Genomic DNA, 19,642 nt, shown 5'->3' with positions numbered 1-19,642 from the left:
TAGCCATAACCCATCCCCTGCCCACCACTGGCCAGCGCCCCCCCCCGCTCGGCCAGTTCCCCACGGCGGCAACTCCCCCCGCACCCCTGCAACCTCCAGCTCCTTCCTGGCCATTTCACCAGCAACCCGGTGAACTCCAGATACCCCCACTCAGCCCTGACTCCGCCCCCATCATCCCACAGCGCGGGAAACCAGAGAAAAGCCCGCGCTTTCGCCCTGCCCAACCCCGCCTCCTCTAGGGCAACTACCATTGCCAGTCCGCACCACCAGCTCCCTGCACTCCCAGTTTACCTCCCTGCCTGAACCCGTCCACCAGACCCATACAAAAAGACATAACGACATAGCCCCACCCACCCTAAAGCCAACCCACATCTTGCATTAAACAGAGAACCCCCCCTCCAGAGCAAAAATCAAACACAATTACATTATCATACAAAATCCCCCATCTTGGACCCTCAGTCTGAGTCCAGTTTCTCGGCCTGCACAAAGGCCCACGCCTCCTCCGGGGACTCAAAATAATGGTGCCTGGCCTTGTAGGTGACCCACAGACGCGCCGGCTGCAATATGCCAAACTTCACACTCCGTCTGTGGAGCACTGCCTTCGTCCGGTTGAACCCGGCCCTCCGCTTAGCCACCTCCGCACTCCAGTCCTGGAAGACCCGCACCTCCGTGTTCTCCCACTTGCTGCTCCGCTCCTTCTCGGCCCACCGGAGCACGCACTCACAATCAACGAACCGGTGAAACCGTACCAACACCGCCCGCGGCGGCTCGATCTGCTTGGGCCTCCTAGCCAGAATTCTGTGGGCCCCCTCCAACTCCAGGGGCCCCTGGAAGGACCCAGCTCCCATCAACGAGTTCAGCATAACGACCACATAGGCCGCCAGGTCAGACCCCTCCAGCCCCTCCGTGAGGCCCAAGATACGCAAATTCTTCCGCCCTGACCGGTTGTCCAGCTCCTCGAACTTCTCCTGCCACCTTTTATGGAGCACCGTGTGCATCTCCACCTTCCCCGCGACGGCCACGGCCTCATCCTCCCTTTCGGAGGCCTGCTGCTGCAGCTCCCGGATCGCGGCCCCCTGGGCTGTCTGAGTCTCCATCAGCTCTCTGGTGGTAGCCTTCAGCAACTCCAGCAGCTCCACCTTAAGCTCCTGGAAGCAGCGCAGCAGAGTCTCCTGCTGCTCCTGCACCCACTGCCTCAGCTCCTCGAGGGCTTTGCCGGCCGCCATTTTGTTTCTCTGCCCCCGCTTTTCCATAGGTACTTCCACTGTTTTTCTTCTTACCCCACTCCTGGTCCGGACCATAGGACCTTAGGGATCTACTCCAGACCCCTTCCCACATCGGGATTCGTCGACGAAGTTCCGTTGGGGGCCCTGAAAAGAGCCCCAAAGTCCGTTATTAGCGGGAGCTGCCAAACGTGTGGCTTAGCTCCGCATTGCCGCCACCGGAAGTCCGATCTCCAGGTAGATCCTGAGGATAGAAGGTGGATCTCCTGGTAGATCATGAGGATAGTTGGTGGATCTCCTGGTAGATCTTGAGGATAGAACGTGGATCTCCTGGTAGATCTTGAGGATAGAACGTGGATGACCTGGTAGATCTTGAGGATAGGTGGTGGACCTCCAGGTAGATTCTGAGGATAGTTGGTGGATCTCCTGGTAGATCCTGAAGGTAGAAGATGGATCTCCTGATAGATCCTGAGGATAGAATTTGGATCTCCTGGTAGATCCTGAGGATAGAAGGTGGATATCCTAGTAGCTCCTGAGGATAGAAGATGACCTCCTGGTAGATTCTGAGAATAGAAGATGGATCTCCTGGTAGATCTTGAGAATAGAAGATGGATCTCCTGGTACATCCTGAGGATAGAAGCTGGACCTCCTGCTAGATCCTGAAGATAGCAGAGGACCTACTGGTAGATCCTGAAGTCAGAGGATCCACATGGTTGATGCTCCCCTCACCCACTGCTCCACGTTGTGTTCTGGGGTCCAGTTGCAGGAGACCTCCACCTTCTCTTTGATTACCCACAAGCTGCCCCAGGCCTTCTTGAGGTAAGTGCTGACATGCACTTGCCACATTGGTACATACATGTTCTACACCGGCATTCTTTCCCACTGGTAGCGTGGACAATCGGGCAGTGGAGAGTGATTCCGGTTGGGCCTTCAGGTGCATCCCATTAACGGGATGCAAATTGGTTTGACACGAGCCTCTGGCAGGGAATGGTGACCTACGGGAACATAGGTCGACATCAGTTTGTGATGGCGGAAAACCGATTTTTCAGCTCCTGCTCATTGTTCCCCCATCCATCCTTAAACCCACCGTGGTTGGGGGGGGGGGGGGGGGGGACTGGAAAATTCCACCAGCTGTATTTTCTATCTAAAGCAACTGAGTAAGGAACAAAGAACAAAGAAACCATACAGGAACAGGCCCTTCGGCCCTCCAAGCCTATGCTGATCATGATGCCCTAACTAAAAATAAAACCTTCTGCCCTTACTTGGTCCATATCCCTTTATTTCTCCCTTATTCATCCAGATGCCTCTTAAATGTTTCTAATGTGCCCCCTTCCAACCTTGGAAAAAGCCTCTAACTATCCACTCTATCTATGCCTCTCATAATTTTGTAGACCTCTATCAGGTCTCCCCTCAGCCTCCGTCTTTCCAGTGAAAATAATCCTAGTTTATTCAAGTTTACTAACTTGTATTACAGCATTTTAGAACTGAGAGACTGGCATCTCTTTCAGTCAAATGTGTCACATTTTTACCTCTGGAAAATCATTGCTGAGTTTCCACCTGGAATTATAAGTCATTACTTATAAATGAAAGTCCGGATTAAATATTTGCCCTTGTTTCTTAAAGCAGTGGTCAACTGGAATTATACTGAAGGAGAAGATTGCGCCCCATTATGCCTATTTTGCATATTTGCTGTCATGTGTGGTATGAGCCACTAGGCGGTGGTAAACTGATGCTCTCATTCTGGTTCCTTTATCTGTGCAATATTTCAGATTGTTCAATGGTTTGAGAATCTCTAAAGGCAGTAGTGCAGGGTGGTGGGTGGGGGAGGGAGGGAGGGGGAATGATCTCATACAAGGCACAGATGGACAGGGAAGTGAGCGAGGAACACCAATGGCTCGTGGACAAAATTTTGGCGGTGGATGGGAAGAATGCGGAGAAACCCACACCGGAGTTATTGATCAGCAGGAAGGAGCTTCAAATGAAGTTTGATTTACTATCGACGAGAAAAGCATTACGTCAGTTAAGGTGGGCTAGAGGGGCAGTGTATGAATATGGGGACGAGGCAGGTTGGATGTTGGTAGGCCACTTTAGGCATCAAGCGGACTCGAGGGAGATTATACAGGTCCGGGGTCATAGAATTCCTACAGTGCAGAAGGAGGCCATTCGGCTCATTGATTCTATGCCAACCCTCCGAAACAGCACCCTACCTCGGACCACTCCCCCGCTCAATCCCTGTAACCCCATAACCTCACCTAACCTTTAGGTAACGAAGGGGCAATTTAACATGGCTAATCCACCTAACCTGCACATTTTTGGACTGTGGAAGGAAACCGGAGCACCCGGAGGAAACCCACGCAGACACGGGGAGAAAGTACAAACTCCACACAGACAATCACCCAAGGCTGGAATTGAACCCGGGTCCCTGACGCTGTGAGGCAGCAGTGCTAACCACTGTGCCTCTGTTCCTCCCCGTTGTGCCACAGGATGAAAGAGGAGATTGGTGTCAGCTCCAGAATAGGTGAATAAGGTGTTTGAGAAATTTTATTGGAATTTGTATAGATCAGAGCCCCCAGGGGCTGAGTGGGATACACAACAGTTCTTTGAGGAATTAAAATTTCCAATGCTAGATGAAGAAGATTGGAGAGACCTATAGGGGTGGAGGCAGTACAGACTGTAATGGGGAAGATGGCGGCGAGGAAAGCAGCAGGTTCGGATGGATACCCGGTGGAGCTCTACAAGAAAATTATGGATAAGCTGGCTCCACTGCTGGTAATGATGTTTGAAGATGCAGTGAAAAGGGCAGCTCTCCCAGAGACAATGGGGCAAGCTTCAATTTCACTATTGTTGAAGAAATATAAAGATCTGATGGAGTGTGGGTCATATTGGCCGATATCATTATTAAACATAGACGATAAGGTTTTGGCAAAGGTGTTGGCTCTTAGATTAGAGAAGTTCCTGCTGCGGATAGTGATGGAAGACCAGCGGGATTCATAAAGGGAAGCGGTTAGCTTTGAATGTACGACGCCTGTTAAACATGGTTTTGACTCCGGCAATGGGGAAGGAGCATTAGATGCAGAGAAGGTGTTCGATAGCGTTGAATACAAGTATTTGTTTGCAGTATTAGAACAGCTTGAAATTGGGCCTAAATTCATAGCATGGGTCAAGCATACGCATATCTGAGCGCGAGTGTACGGATTAACAAAATGTGCTCAGCGCACTTTGGGTTACAGAGGGGAGCGAGACAGGTGTGCCCCATGTCGCTTCCAGTATTTACTTTAGCAATAGAGCCCTTGGCCATTGTGCTGAGGATCCCGAATAAATGGAGGGGGAAAATGAGGGGGTGGAACACGGGGTATCATTATACGCTGATGATTTACTTTTATGTATATCTAACCCGATGCTTACGATTGGAGACATTATGTGGCTACTAAAAAGGTTTGGAGCCTTCTCAGGCTACAAGTAAAATTTTGGAAAAAGCGAGTTCTTTTCAATTTCAACACAGAAGGAAGGACAAAGCATGGGCGAGATGCTGTTTCGGGCATAAACCAACGACTTTAGGTACTTGAGGGCACAAGTGGCTTGAGACTGGGCTCAGATCCGTAAATTAAACTTTTCAAGCCGAACAGCAAGGGTTAAGGAAGACTGACAAAGTTGGGGGAGTCTGCCCCTATCTCCCACGGGCCGAGTGCAAGTGGCAAAAATAAACGTTCTACCAATGTCTCCAGGTTTTTTTATCCAAAGCGTTTTTTGTGGTGGTGGAACGATTGATCTCTTTGTTTATGTGAGCTGGGAAGATCACTAGGATTCGTAAATCATAGCTTCAGAGGGGGTGACTATTGGGAAGCCGAGCTTTACTGAATCTAATTCACTATTACTGGGCGGTGAATGCTGAGAAAGTTTAGTGCTGGGGTAGAGAACCAGATAAAGTGTGGGTGGAAATGGAGGAAATGGGCAAATAAGGGATCAAGGCTATGGGCGCTAGCTACAGCACCTCTCCCATTGGCGCCACAGAACAACTCAAAGAGCCCAGTTGCGGTGTCAATACTGAAGATGTAGATGTAGTTTTTCAAACATTTTAAGTTAGGGGCAGGGTCGAAACTATCGCCAGTCCAAGAAAACCATTTATTTGAACCGGCAAAAATAAACGCTTGGTTCCAAGACTGGAAGAAAAAGGTGTGATCGCTTTGAAAGACTTGTTTCTGGAGGGTCGTTTTATGACATTTGAAGAATTGAGGGAGAAATTCGATCTCCTGAGTAGGGAGGCCTTTCGATATACACAGATACGGGCTTTCGTAAAGGAGGTCTTCCCTTCGTTCCCAGTGTTACCCCGTTCTTTGCTGGAAGAGGTGTTGATGGTGTTGGAGATACCATGGCGTTGGAGATGGGGGGAGTTACCTCAGCTATTTATGGGAAAATTATGGAAGCGGGATCAGAATGCCTGGATGGATTGAAGGCCAAATGGGAGGAGGAATTGAGGGAGATGTTGGAGGAAGGGCGGTGGTGCGAAATTTTACGGGGTAAATATATCAACTTTGTGCGAGAGGTTGGTGCTAATACAATTGAAGGTGGTTCACAGAACACATTTGACGAGGTTGAGAACGAGTAGCCTGTTCGAAGGGGTTGAGGACATTTGTGAAAGGTGCAGGAGGAGGCCGGCCAATCATGTACACATGTTTTGGTCATGCCTAAAACTGAGGAAGATCTGGGGCACCTTCTTTGGCACCATGTCGACAGTTTTACAGTTGGACCTAGAACCCAGCCCCCGGGGGGCCATATTCGGGGTGTCGGGCTTGCCAGAGCTCCAGACAGGGGTTAGGGGCAGCCTTTGCCTCGCTGGTGGCGAGGAGGCAGATCCCATTGGGTTGGAGGTCAGTTTCTCCACCCTATGCCTCAATATGGCTGGGAGACATAATGGAGTTTCTCAGCCTAACGAAGGTTAAATTTAGCTGAAGAGGGAATGAGGATGGGCTTCATAAGAGATGGTGTCTGTTCATATCTCACTTCACGGAATTAGCCTCAGTCAGCAGCTAAAAGGAGAGGGGATAGTTAGTTAGTTGATGAAATGTTTTGGGGTTGAGGGAGGGATTGTTAAATGTTAGTTAAATATGTGTTATATAAATTATGTTAAATTTGAAAAGCTAATAAAAATATGTATTTAAAAATCTATATTTCAGATTGCTGAGCGAGGGAGTGGGACGGCAATGTCAGTTATGTGCTTCTATTAGCATTTCTCCAAATTAACTGCTAGGAATCGAGAACAGCACGAATTAATGCTTATGCGTATTTTCAATCAGATTGATTACATTCTTTGTTAATTTTCTTGAATAAGCATCACGTTTTGTGTATTCGTGACTTTTTAATAAAAAGAGCTCAACTCCTTTGACTTAAGCTCAGTAGAGTATGACTGATCTGATCCCTCAGCAACATTAGAACATTATTTAATGGACGTGTGGAGATTTGTGATTTAGATCTGCTTGTCTTTGTTTTTGTATCACAGATATGGTGGAAGCAACATTTTACCTCTGCACCTATGAGTTCATCCTTAAAGGCGTAATTTCCCCTTGGTGTGACCTTTTGGATAAGGAAGATGTGGAGGTAAAAACAGAAAGTAAAACTCAGCAATATCTTCCTCTGAGTGCCCTTCTAAATTAATGTTTGGAAAATATTAATTCTTATTTAAGCAGCAGGCTCCCGATCTATCAGTGACTGGAGGCAATAAAAACAGGAAATGCTAAAAAAAAAACTCAGCAGGTCTCGGCAGCATCTATGGAGAGAGAAAGAGAGTTAACGTTTTGAGTCTGTATAACTTCATCAGAGCTCTGTCAAAGAGCCAGATGGACTCGAAACGTGGACTCATTCTCTCTCCACAGATGCTGCCGGGCCTGTTGAGTTTTTCCAGCATTTTCTGCTTTTATTTTGGATTTCCAGCATCCGCAGTCTTTTGCTTTTATTTTAGTGAATGAAGGCACTTTGTCTACTTAACCCACAAGGTTTAAATGGGCAGCAGTATTCAGACCCATTCGTATTATTTTGGAAGTAGACTCGAGACTGAAGCAGGTCGACTGGGCACCTAAAGAAAATGTGACATATTAAGTCTTTTTGAAGGAAAGGTTAAAATTGCAAATGAGAAGATTTTCTTTTCTTAATTTCTGTATCCGTAAGGAAAGAAAGAGCATCTTTCATCACTTCCAGAAGTGTTTCCCAACCAACGATGTGCCTTTGAAGTGTGGTCCTGGTTGTAAAGTGGGAAATGTGGCATTCAGTTTGCACACATCAAGATCCCAAAAGTAGCAATGTGATAATCACCAAATAATTGTTTTGTTTAGTAATGTTTATTGAGGGATAAATATTTGCCAGGATACTGGGGATACCTCTCCTGCTCTTCTTCAGAATAGTGCCCCATGATCTTTACTGACTTTCTCAGTATTGAACACCGTTCCCGCTGCATTATTTTAGCCTTTGGAACATACCGTTATTGCAGAGAGAACAGCACATTTGGTTTCTGCTGTCTGATTTACGGTTATTCTGGAACAGTGCTGCAGACCAAACCAACAGTCTGATCAGAAATCATATGCTTGTCAGCTAAACAAAGAATTCCCTCGGTCTCAATCCCGTCTGAGAGACATTCTGAAATGCACCTGCTGAATCCTTGTGGGTACATTTTTTACATTTTGTTCTTGGGGTGTGAGCAATGCTGGCACGGCCACATTTTTTGACAACATCTCGTTACCCTTGAGAAGGTGGTGGCAGGCCTTCCTGAACCACGTGGCGAAGGTCATGGGTCACTGACATGAGTAAACCGTGGATAAGTTTCTGGCTGTCTTCACCCACCTCTTTTGCTAATTTTTCTTCCCTCCCCTCCTGAAGGCAGTGTTCTAGCCATTATTCATTTGTGTGCCTTGTACAATGAGGGCCATCAATAATGAGGAGGGGTGGTGGTGTAGTGGTATTGTCACTGGACTAGTACACTAGAGACCCAGGGTAATGTTCCAGGGACCGGCATTCAAATCCCACTACGTTCAGATGGTGAAATTTGAATTCAATAAAACAAATCTGGATTTAACAGTCTAATGATGACCATTAGACCATTGTCAATTGGTGTAAACATCCATCTGGTTTATTAATGTCCTGAGGAAAGGAAATCTGTCGTCCTTACCTGGTGTGGCCTATACGTGACTCCAGACCCACAGCAATGTGGTCTTAAATGCCCTCAGTTCAAGGGCAATAGATTCTGGCCTAGGCAGCGACACCCATATCCCAGGAATGAGGGTCAGCAGACAGAAAGAATACAGCTAAATCTTAATTCACACCACATCCAGATGCAGCACCTCCAGCAAGGATCATTGAAATGACCTTAGCTCCAGCAGGGATTATTGGAATGACCACCCATCTGAAAACAAAGCCGACTTTGTCTGGACCCAGTGAATTGTTTAATACAAGGTTTAACACTAGTACAATATACCAAACAGCACAGCTGCAAGATTAAGGGTGACGTTTACACCATGTTTTACAGTTTAAGATTGTCACGCGGGTACTTCCCCTCTCACTGGGAAAAAGGTGTGTGTACAGAGTCACTGCACATTGTAAAAGGGCAATGAGATGACATGGTAGGAAATGTTTGTTTGGTTACAGCTTGACATTTGCAGGCTTTAATTGCAAGGCCCGTTCATTTGCATTTAATTCTTTACTCAATATGGATTAGATAGCACCAAACAATGTTTTCACTGTGAAGTACAGTAAAAAAAAAACATAACTCTTTCAATTAACTGTTCCAATAATCTATTTGTCTCTCAGGTGTTGGAATATTTAGGTGATCTGAAGCAATACTGGAAGAGAAGCTATGGATACAAAATTAATGGCCTCTCCAGCTACAAGCTATTTCAAGACCTATTCCAGTATATGGACCAGACCATTGAGGAGAGTGAGAGGTAAAGATCAGAATCTCTGAAGCGTGCCTCAATAATGTATTCAGTGTCAGTGCAACAGCCTCATCAGAATCCCTCAGTACTTGTGCACATTTATCACAGTGAATGAACATGGCTCTATCACTTACAGCTTCTTTATATTCTGATTAATTTGTTTTGCAATTTGTTTCTGTTCAGCTTTTGAAACATATTTTGTGGAATGTGGGCTCCACTGGCTAGGCCAGCATTTATTATCCATCCTTGATTGCCTTTGAGAAGGTAATGGGGTGCACCATCTTAAACGGCTGCAGTCATGTGGTGTAGGCGCAATGCTGTTTGGAAGGAACTCCTGGAATACACTTAATCCCAGAGTTGACTGGAGCACTGGATCTTGCCCTGATAAACCTGGATTAAAATGCAACGGGTAATCTGTGTGGAAAGGTCTAAATGATGCTCTGTCTCCATTATCCTAGCCCATTTACTTCAAACCAGTAAATTTGGACCTGAACCATGTGGCTACCCTTTCCAGTACCAGCCTTCCCGAACAGGCACCGGAATGTGGCGACTAGGGGCTTTTCACAGTAACTTCATTTGAAGCCTACTCGTGACAATAAGCGATTTTCATTTCATTTTCATTTCAGTGAGCTTTGGTCTATTCCAAAGTACATCTAGGTGAGAAGCCCTGAAGTAGGTAGCCTCATCCCACTTTGGTTCAACGTCACATGGACTATAAACTAGTCGATAGAGCACTCAAGGAGCCCATTGGACAGATGATGGTTTTCAGCGAGGCCCAACCAAGCACTGCATTCTCTGGTCTCGGAGTGAAAACAGCTGTATAAACGGGCATCTTTTGGAAGGCAGAGAAAAAGATGGAGGCCAGGTAGAATTAAAGTGTTCCCACTCAATTTTCTGCCTTAGCAGGGGTAACCTGCCTAGTTGGAATTGAAACAAAGCTTGGCTGTTAACTGTCAGTCATCAGTTAACTGATGTATTCTCCATAACAACACCTCTATCAACCAGAGTCCATTTGCCAACCAATCAGCACCCTCTTTTCATGCACTATAAATTGTTGTTCACTTTACATTTGGTGTTTATGCAAATTGTTCTGATGAGTGCAAGATGCAAAGCTTTGACAACCTGTGTCGTTTCTCAGCAATACCCGGGTTCTCTCCCACCTCAGTGGGAGGATGCCTGCTCACCTTTTGAGTGAGGGCAGAAATAACCAGGTTGATCTGAATATAGGTGACCAAAATAGCCATACAGGGGATTCAATGAAGAGGTTGAGCTTAGCTGTCTCAAAGGGCAATTCCAAAGAATGGGAAATTAGTGATTCATGGAAAAAGATATCAAGGTCTTCAAAAGAGGCTTTGAAAAAGTATAGAACCTCCACTCCTATTCAAGGGGCATTCTTTTCGATTTAACTTGGTCAAACTCAAGACTTATTGCTGTTGATGCTGTACAGTATTTCCGTCAGTAGATGGCGATATGGCACCACCTGTGCAGCCATTCTGATTTCCATTTGACATTATGGAGAGGTCGACGTGTCCAAAATGGATTTTTTTGTGAAAGGGGTGCTTTTACAAAGCTCTTTTTTGGTCTCTAGGAAATTAATTTAGTTCTGTATAAGCAACGCTCGAACCACTGACTAGCTCAGGCCAATTCTGGAAGATAAAATTCCTTAAGACGGTTTTCACAATCTTCTCCGTGAACTCCATGCCAAAGCCAATGTTCAGTCAGATTTGAGCACTTAGGCACAGTACTGACGAGGGAGCTTTGAGCAGTAATGGCATCTTGTTGCAGAGATTTCTACTGCAACTTTAGTTCGGTGATGCAAATCGTGAATGTAATATGGGTTCCACTACTCATACTCTCTGTGTGTCCCATAAAGTACAACAACAACGTGCCTTGATAAGACACCTTCAATGCCATTAAATGTGGTAAGGTGTTTCACAGACGTATTGCCAAACAACATTTGAAACCTAATCACATAATATTTTTGCACATTAGGGCCAGTGACCAAAATCTAGATCAAAGAAATAGCTTTTTAAGGAAAGCCTTGAAGGAGAAATGGGAGATATTGACACAGAAAGGTTTAGGGAAGGAATTCCAAAGCTTTGGTCCAGGCATCTGAGGGCCTGATGAAAATTACCAGCGATGAAAATTAGGGTTATGCAAGAGGACAGAAGGGCTTGAGGAGTTAGGGAGGTAGAAAGAGCACTTTCAGCCTGATCGCTTGTCATCTGTCATTCGGCCGAGGTTCACAGACGTTTATCAGCTGTCAGCCGTCGCTAGGATCCTAGCTTGGTGTGTATGCAGTGTCCTAGAAGTATGCTGAGCTATCAGCAGATGTGCTAAGACATTTAAATTGTTCTGGCAGTGCATGCCCATATTCGGAAAATAATGCTGATAGTGGATAATTTATATTAAACAAATATTGCTCAACAGGCTTGGAATCTTGAACCCTGGTTTAATCAGTACTGCAAGATAAATAAAAAGAACATGTTATCTTGTAACTTTTTACCTAGTTTGTTTTGAACTGTGGAACATCGTTTAGTAATGCAGACTTTCAATTTGTACAGGCATTCCAGATGAAATTAATTGCATATTTTATTTTATTTTTTTTTAAATAATTTTTATTGAAAGAATTTTTTACATGAAGATATTTACCCCAACTAACTATGAAATATTACAAAATATTCCCTCTTAACAAATATCCCCCCCCCGCCCGAACTCGCGCGCGCGTTGTCCCTCCCCCTCCCCCCCCAAAAACAAACAAATCAACAATCAACATCAAACATGAACTGCGAGCAAATTTGCCCGCATTTCAACCGTAAATAACCCACCACAACCGTTGTTGCCACCCCCCCCCCCCCCTCCCCTCCCCCCCGGGTTGCTGCTGCTGCGACCTCTGTACCCTATCTCTGAGCCAAAAAGTCGAGGAAAGGCTGCCACCGCCTGAAGAACCCTTGTACCGACCCTCTCAGGGCGAATTTGACCCTTTCCAACTGGATAAAGCTTGCCATGTCATTAATCCAATTTTCCACGCTTGGAGGTCTCGCGTCCTTCCACTGTATTAGTATCCTTCTTCGAGCAACTAGGGACGCAAAGGCCAGTACTCCGGCCTCTCTCGCCTCCTGTACCCCCGGCTCCACCCCAACCCCAAAGATTGCAAGTCCCCATCCTGGTTTGACCCTGGATCCCACCACCCTCGACACCGTCCTTGCCACCCCCTTCCAGAACTCCTCCAGTGCCGGACATGCCCAAAACATATGGACATGGTTCGCTGGATTTCCCGAACACCTGACACATCTGTCCTCACCCCCAAAGAACCGACTCATCCTTGTCCCCGTCATATGGGCTCTATGTAGCACCTTAAATTGAATGAGGCTAAGCCTCGCACACGAGGAGGAAGTATTAACCCTCTCCAGGGCATCAGCCCATGTCCCATCCTCTATCTGTTCTCCCAGCTCCCCCTCCCACTTGGCTTTCAGCTCCTCTACTGATGCCTCCTCCGCCTCCTGCATTACTTTGTAGATGTCCGATATCCTCCCCCCTCCGACCCAGACCCCCGAGAGCACCCTATCACTCGCCCCCCTACTGGGGAGCAAGGGAAACCCTTCCACCTGGCGTCTAGCAAATGTCTTCACCTGCAAATGTCTAAACATGTTTCCCGGGGGGAGCCCGAATTTCTCCTCCAGCTCTCTCAGGCTCGCAAACCTCCCATCTACAAACAGATCCTTCAGCTGCCTGATGCCCACCCTGTGCCAGCTCTGAAATCCCCCGTCCATGTTCCCCGGGATGAATCTATGGTTCCCTCTTAACGGTGCCTCCATCAGACCTCCCACTTCCCCCCTGTGTCGCCTCCACTGCCCCCAGATCTTGAGGGTGGCTGCCACCACCGGGCTCGTGGTGTACCTCGTGGGAGGGAGCGGCCATGGCGCCGTTACTAGGGCCCCCAGGCTTATGTTGCCACAGGACGCCCTCTCCATTCGTTTCCAAGCTGCCCCCTCCCCTTCCATCATCCACTTGCGTACCATCGATACATTTGCCGCCCAGTAATACCCCGAAAGATTGGGTAATGCCAGCCCTCCACTATCCCTACTCCGCTCCAAGAAGGCCCTCCTCACCCTTGGGGTGCCGTGCGCCCACACGTAGCTCATAATGCTACTCGTCACCTTCTTGAAAAAGGCCCTAGGGAGGAAGATGGGCAAGCACTGAAATAAAAACAAAAACCTCGGGAGGACCGTCATTTTAACGGACTGCACTCTGCCCGCCAGCGACAGCGGCACCATGTCCCACCTTTTAAATTCCTCCTCCATCTGTTCCACCAGCCTGGAGAAGTTCAGCTTGTGGAGAGTCCCCCAGTTCCTTGCCACCTGCACCCCTAAATATCTAAAACTCTTTCCTGCTCTCTTAAACGGGAGTCTCCCGATTCCCTCTTCCTGGTCCCCTGGGTGTATCACAAATACCTCACTCTTGCCCAAGTTTAGCTTGTACCCCGAAAAGTCCCCAAATTCTGCTAGCAGTTCCATCACCTCCGGCATTCCCCCTTCTGGGTCTGCCACGTATAGCAGCAGGTCGTCCGCGTACAGCGATACCCGGTGCTCCTCCCCGCCCCTTGTCAACCCTCTCCACCCCCCTGAGCCCCTCAGTGCCATCGCCAACGGTTCAATTGCCAGTGCGAAGAGCAGGGGGGACAAGGGGCACCCCTGTCTGGTCCCCCGGTGGAGCCCAAAATACTCCGATCTCCTACCATTCGTCACTACACTTGCCGTCGGGGCCGAATAAAGCAGCTTCACCCATTTAATAAATACCTCCCCAAATCCAAACCGTTCCAGCGTCTCCCACAGGTACTTCCACTCCACCCTATCAAATGCTTTCTCCGCGTCCAATGCCACCACTATCTCCGCCTCACCCTCCACTGCCGGCATCATGATGACGTTTAGCAGTCTCCGCACGTTCGTATTTAGCTGCCGCCCTTTCACAAAACCCGTCTGGTTCTCGTGTATCACCCCTGGCACACAATCCTCTATCCTGGTAGCCAGGATCTTTGCCAGCAACTTGGCGTCCACATTCAGGAGCGAGATAGGCCTATGTGACCCACACTGCACGGGGTCCTTGTTCCGCTTCAAGATCAGAGAGATCAGTGCCTGCGACATTGTCGGGGGCAGAGCCCCCCCCCTCCCATGCCTCGTTGAAGGCTCGTACCAGCACAGGGCCCACCAAATCCGCATATTTTTTGTAAAATTCCACCGGGAACCCGTCTGGCCCCGGCGCCTTCCCCGTCTGCATATGCCCAATCCCCTTGACTAGCTCCTCTAACCCTATCGGCGCCCCCAGCCCCTCTACCAGCTCCTCTTGGACCTTGGGGAACCTCAATTTGTTCAAAAAGCCCTCCATCCCCCCTCCCCTCGTCGGCGGCTCTGACCTATACAGCTCCTTATAGAAGTCTCTGAAGACCCCATTTACTTCTGGCCCCTTCTGCACTACGTTCCCACCCCTCTCCCTCACTCCCCCAATTTCTCTAGCCGCATCCCGCTTGCGGAGCTGATGCGCCAACATCCTACTCGCCTTCTCCCCATATTCATAAATCGCGCCCTGCGCCCTTCTCCACTGTGTCTCTGCCTTTCTGGTGGTCAACAGGTCGAACTTAGCCTGCAAACTGCGCCGTTCCCCCAACAGCCCCTCCTCTGGTGCCTCCGCATATCTCCTATCCACGTCCAAAAGCTCCCCCACCAGCCTCTCCCTCTCCTGTCTCTCCCTCCTTTCCCTATGTGCCCGTATGGAGATCAGCTCCCCCCCGGATCACCGCCTTCAGGGCCTCCCATACCATCCCCACCTGCACCTCCCCTGTGTCATTAATGTCCAGATATCTTTCAATGCTCTTACACACCTCCTCATCCGCCAGCAACCCCACATCCAGGCGCCACAGCGGACGCTGGTCACGCGCCTCCCCCATTTCCAAATCTACCCAGTGTGGCGCATGGTCTGAGACCGCTATGGCCAAGTACTCCACTTCCCGTACTTTCGGGATCAGTCCCCTGCTCAATACAAAGAAGTCAATTCTAGAATAGACTCTGTGGACATGGGAGAAAAAGGAATACTCCCTCGCCCTCGGCCTCCCAAACCTCCAGGGATCTACCCCTCCCATCTGCTCCATAAACCTCTTTAACACTTCTGCCGCTGCCGGCCTCCTACTCGTCCTTGAACTCGATCTGTCCAGCACGGGGTCCAGCACTGTGTTGAAGTCCCCCCCATGATCAGGCCCCCTGCCTCCAGGTCCGGAATGAGGCCCAGTAGGCGCCTCATGAAGCCAGCGTCGTCCCAATTCGGGGCATACACATTAACCATCACCACTTTCTCCCCCTGTAGCCTACCCTTCACCATGACATATCTACCCTCTTTATCCGCCACCACCTCCGCCGCCACGAACGACACCCTCTTCCCTACCAGGATCGCCACCCCCCGGTTCTTTGCGTCCAGTCCTGAGTGGAACACCTGTCCCACCCACCCCCTTCTCAGGCGGACCTGGTCCGCCACCTTCAAATGGGTCTCTTGTAGCATTGCTACATCCGCCTTCAGTCCCTTCAAATGCGAGATTACTCTCGTTCTCTTGACCGGCCCATTCAGCCCCCTCACATTCCAAGTGATCAGCCGGGTCGAAGGGCCGCCCGCCCCTCTCCCCCGCCGACTAGCCATATCCTGTCACCTGCTCGCCCCGAGTCAGCCCTCCCCTTCTGACCCGCTCCCCATGGCGATGGCGCCCTCCCCCCACCCCTCCGGTCCTCAACTTCTCCTCCCTGGCCTTTTCAGCAGCAACCCGGTAGCCCCCCCCTTCCCCCCCCCCCCCCCCCCCCCCCCAGGCTAGGACCCCTCCTAGCCGCGATGCACCCTCCATAGTACTTCCGTAAGTCAGCTGGTTTACGCTGACCTACCACAAAAACCACATACCCCCGGTACTCCCCCCCCCCCCCCCCCCCCACCCCGCCCCCCCCCCAACATAACATTATAAATGACAGAAAAAAGAAGAAAAAAGCTGGTAAAGAGAAAAAAAGGGGTCCAAAAATACCGCCAAGTAAAAATCCAACCAAAAGAAAGCCACGTGTCCAGCTTAAAGTACCAGAGCGGCAACGACCGCCAAGTATACCCTGGTTCTAGTTCGAGTCCAGCTTTTCTTCCTGGACAAAGGCCCACGCCTCCTCCGGGGACTCGAAATAGTGGTGCTGGTCCTTATAGGTCACCCACAAGCGCGCTGGCTGCAGCATCCCGAATCTGATTCTCTTGGCATGCAGCACCGCCTTCGTCCGGTTGAACCGGGCCCGCCGCTTTGCCACCTCCGCACTCCAGTCCTGGTAGATCCTCACCGTCGAGTTCTCCCATTTGCTGCTCCTCTCTCTCTTGGCCCACCTCAGCACCCTCTCCCAGTCACTGAGTTGCTGGAACCGAACCAGCACCGCCCTCGGGGGTTCATTTGCTCTTGGCTTCCTGGCCATTACTCTGTAGGCCTCCTCCAGTTCCAGGGGCGAAGGGACGGTCCCTGCCCCCATCAGTGAGCCCAGCATTTCTGCCACGTACCTCGGGAGGTCCGACCCCTCCAGCCCTTCTGCCAGGCCCAGGATCCTCAGGTTTTTCCGCCTCATGCGGGTATCCATCGCCTCCAGTTGGTTTTGCCATTTCAGGTGGAGTGCCTCGTGCACCTCCACCTTTCCCACGAGGACCGTGGCCTCTTCCTCCCTCACAGCCATCTCCTGCTGCAGCTCCCGAATTGACGCCTCTTGGGTCGCCTGGGCTCCCATCAGCCTGGTGGTCGTCGCATTCATCGACTCCAGCAGCTCCACTTTCAGCTCCGTGAAGAAGCGCAGGAGAACGGCCTGCTGCTCTTCCGCCCATTTCCTCCAGTCCTCGGGTGCGCCGCCGGCCGCCATTTTGGATTTCTTCCCCCGCTTTTTTCGGGGAGCTGCTGCCGCTTTTTTTTCTGCCCCACTTCGGGTGACGACCATAAATTTTACAGGGTTCTCCTCTGGGAACCTTCCCCCACCAGGAATCGTCGTATCAGCGCCGTTAGGGGCCCTCCAATCGGCCCGAAAACACCTTCCTCGCAGGAGCAGCCAAACGTGCGACTTAGCTGGTCATAGCCGCAACCGGAAGTCAATCTTAATTGCATATTTTATTGATGATCATTTTCTTGCAGACACATTGGCCATTTATTGTAGGTCACCAATCCTCCAGAATTATGTTGTGGTTTGCAGGAAGTTTAAGGTGTTTTCATTTGTTCTTGGGATGTGGGTATCGCTGGCTCGGCCAGCATTTATTATCCATCAGTAATTGCCTTTGCGAAGGTGGTGGTGAGCCGTCTTCTTGAATCACTGCAGACCATGTGGTGCACCCATAATGCTGTTGTTGGAAGGGATTTTGACCCAATGACAGTGATGGAACAGCAATATGTTTCCAAGTCAGGATGACATGTGGCTTGGAGGGAAGCTTCCAGATGCTGGTGTTCCCATGCATCTGCTGAGCTTGTCCTGGCCTTCTCCTTCTTGATGGTAGAGATCGCAGGTTTGGAAAGTACTGCCGAAGAAAAGGTGAGTTGCTGCAGTGTATCTTGCACATAGCTGCCACTGTGCACTGAAATAGAGGGAGTGAATGTTTAAGGTGGTGAATGGGGTGCCAGTCCTACAAAATACTTTATCCTGGATGGTGTTGAAGTTTCTTGAGTCTCATTGGAGCTTCACTCTGTGCTGTAAGGATTCTATGATTAAGGCGGCTGATCCTCTGTCTGAGGTGTCAGATGAGGATCTCTAGAAGAAAGGAATTCACTTCGTAGTTTCAGGAATGCCACACCTCGTTATGTCCAAAGAGCTTCTACCAGACACCTGGATGCAGCCTAACATTCAACGAGAGCTACTGGAAAGCTATTTGCATTTGACAAACCGCACTTGTGGGCAGAGTCTGTGTGTCTACAGAGAAAGTGACTTCACAAGCCCGCAACAAATAGCAACTCGCAACCCAGCATGGCTCAGATGTTATCAGCCTGGAATACAAAGCCAATTCTCAGACATTGGATCAACATCCTTTGAAGACATTGTACAGGGTTTACAGTCACATGACCGCAGGCTCTGGCTTGTTGAATAGGTTAATGTTGCCTTCCTGGGCTGTAAGCTCCAGTCTGATGTTTAACATCTGATTGGCAGGCCACACTGAAGCAAGCCCTGGCCAAGTTAGAGAATAGGCACCCATCCAACTGACTGCTGCAAACTGAGTACCATCGCCTATAGACCGATACAATCTCTGTGTGCCTGCTTCATCATGTGACATAACAACACCAGAAAAGCACATTTTCAAATATCCTCTTTTCAGCCGCGGGTATAAAGGACACAGAACAAAGAAAAATTACAGCACACGAACAGGCCCTTCGGCCCTCCAAGCCTGCGCTGATCCAGATCCTCTATCTAAAACTGTCGCCTATTTTCTAAGGATCTGTATACCTCTGCTCCCTGCCCATTCATGTATCTGTCTAGATCAGGGGTGGGCAAACTACGGCCCGCGGGCCGCATGCGGCCCGCCAAAGGTATTTCTGCGGCCCACCAAGTCATTTAAAAAAAAAAAAAAAAAATTTTTTTTTTTTTTTTTAATTTTTAAAAAAAAAATTTTTTTTTTAAAGGTTAATGGGTGGGGGGGCTGTTGGGTTACTTACTGGCATAGGGTGGATACGTTGACTTGAGTAGGGTGATCATTGCTTGGCACAACATCGAGGGCCGAAGGGCCTGTTCTGTGCTGTACTGTTCTATGTTCTATATGAGGCGCCCAGAATCATAACCGGGTGAAGTAATTATTTACTTAATATACTATGCGGCCCTTTGTGAATTGTGAATTTCTGAATGCGGCCCTTGCACGGAAAAGTTTGCCCACCCCTGGTCTAGATACATCTTAAATGATGCTATCGTGCCTGCCTCTACCACCTCCACCGGCAATCTGTTCCAGGCACCCACCACCCTCTGCGTAAAGAACTTTCCACTCATATCTCGCGTAAACTTTTCCCCTCTCACCTTGAACTTGTGACCCCTAGTAATTGAGTCCCCCACTCTGGGAAAAAGCTTCTTGCTATCCACCCTGTCTATACCTCTCATGATTTTGCAGACCTCAATGAGGTCCCCACTCAACCTCTGCCATTCTAATGAAAATAATCCTAATCTATTCAACCTCTCTTCATAGCTAGCGCCCTCCATACCAGGCAAGATCCTGGTGAACATCCTCTGCACCTTCTCCAAAGCATCCACTTCCTTTTGGTAATGTGGCGAACAGAACTGTACGCAGTATTCCAAATGTGGCTGAACCAAAGTCTTATACAACTGTAACATGACCTGCCAACTCTTGTACTCAATACCCCTTCCGATGAAGGAAAGCATGCATTTTGCCTTCTTGACCACTCGATCGACCTGCGTTGCCACCTGCAGGGTACAATGGACCTGAACTCCCAGATCTCTCTGTACATCAATTTTCCCCAGGGCTTTTTCA

General features: G+C 49.1%; 1 protein-coding gene across 4 annotated transcripts in view; it reads left to right on the top strand.

Moving 5' to 3' along the window:
- Nucleotides 1-19,642, top strand: part of minpp1b (multiple inositol-polyphosphate phosphatase 1b) — a 108,356-nt gene that overhangs the window by 27,369 nt on the left and 61,345 nt on the right. For all 4 annotated transcript variants that reach the window (XM_038773814.1, XM_038773815.1, XM_038773816.1 and 1 more), the window contains exons 2-3: nt 6,721-6,818; nt 9,018-9,151. In XM_038773814.1, the coding sequence (XP_038629742.1) occupies nt 6,721-6,818; nt 9,018-9,151 (232 nt within the window). The remainder of the gene's footprint in view (nt 1-6,720; nt 6,819-9,017; nt 9,152-19,642) is intronic.

This window comes from Scyliorhinus canicula, chromosome 16 (genome assembly GCF_902713615.1).
Source record: "Scyliorhinus canicula chromosome 16, sScyCan1.1, whole genome shotgun sequence".
In the NCBI taxonomy this organism is placed as follows: Eukaryota; Metazoa; Chordata; class Chondrichthyes; order Carcharhiniformes; family Scyliorhinidae; genus Scyliorhinus; species Scyliorhinus canicula.
Note: the sequence above shows the minus strand (reverse complement) of the source record. Positions and strands in the feature narration are given on the sequence as shown.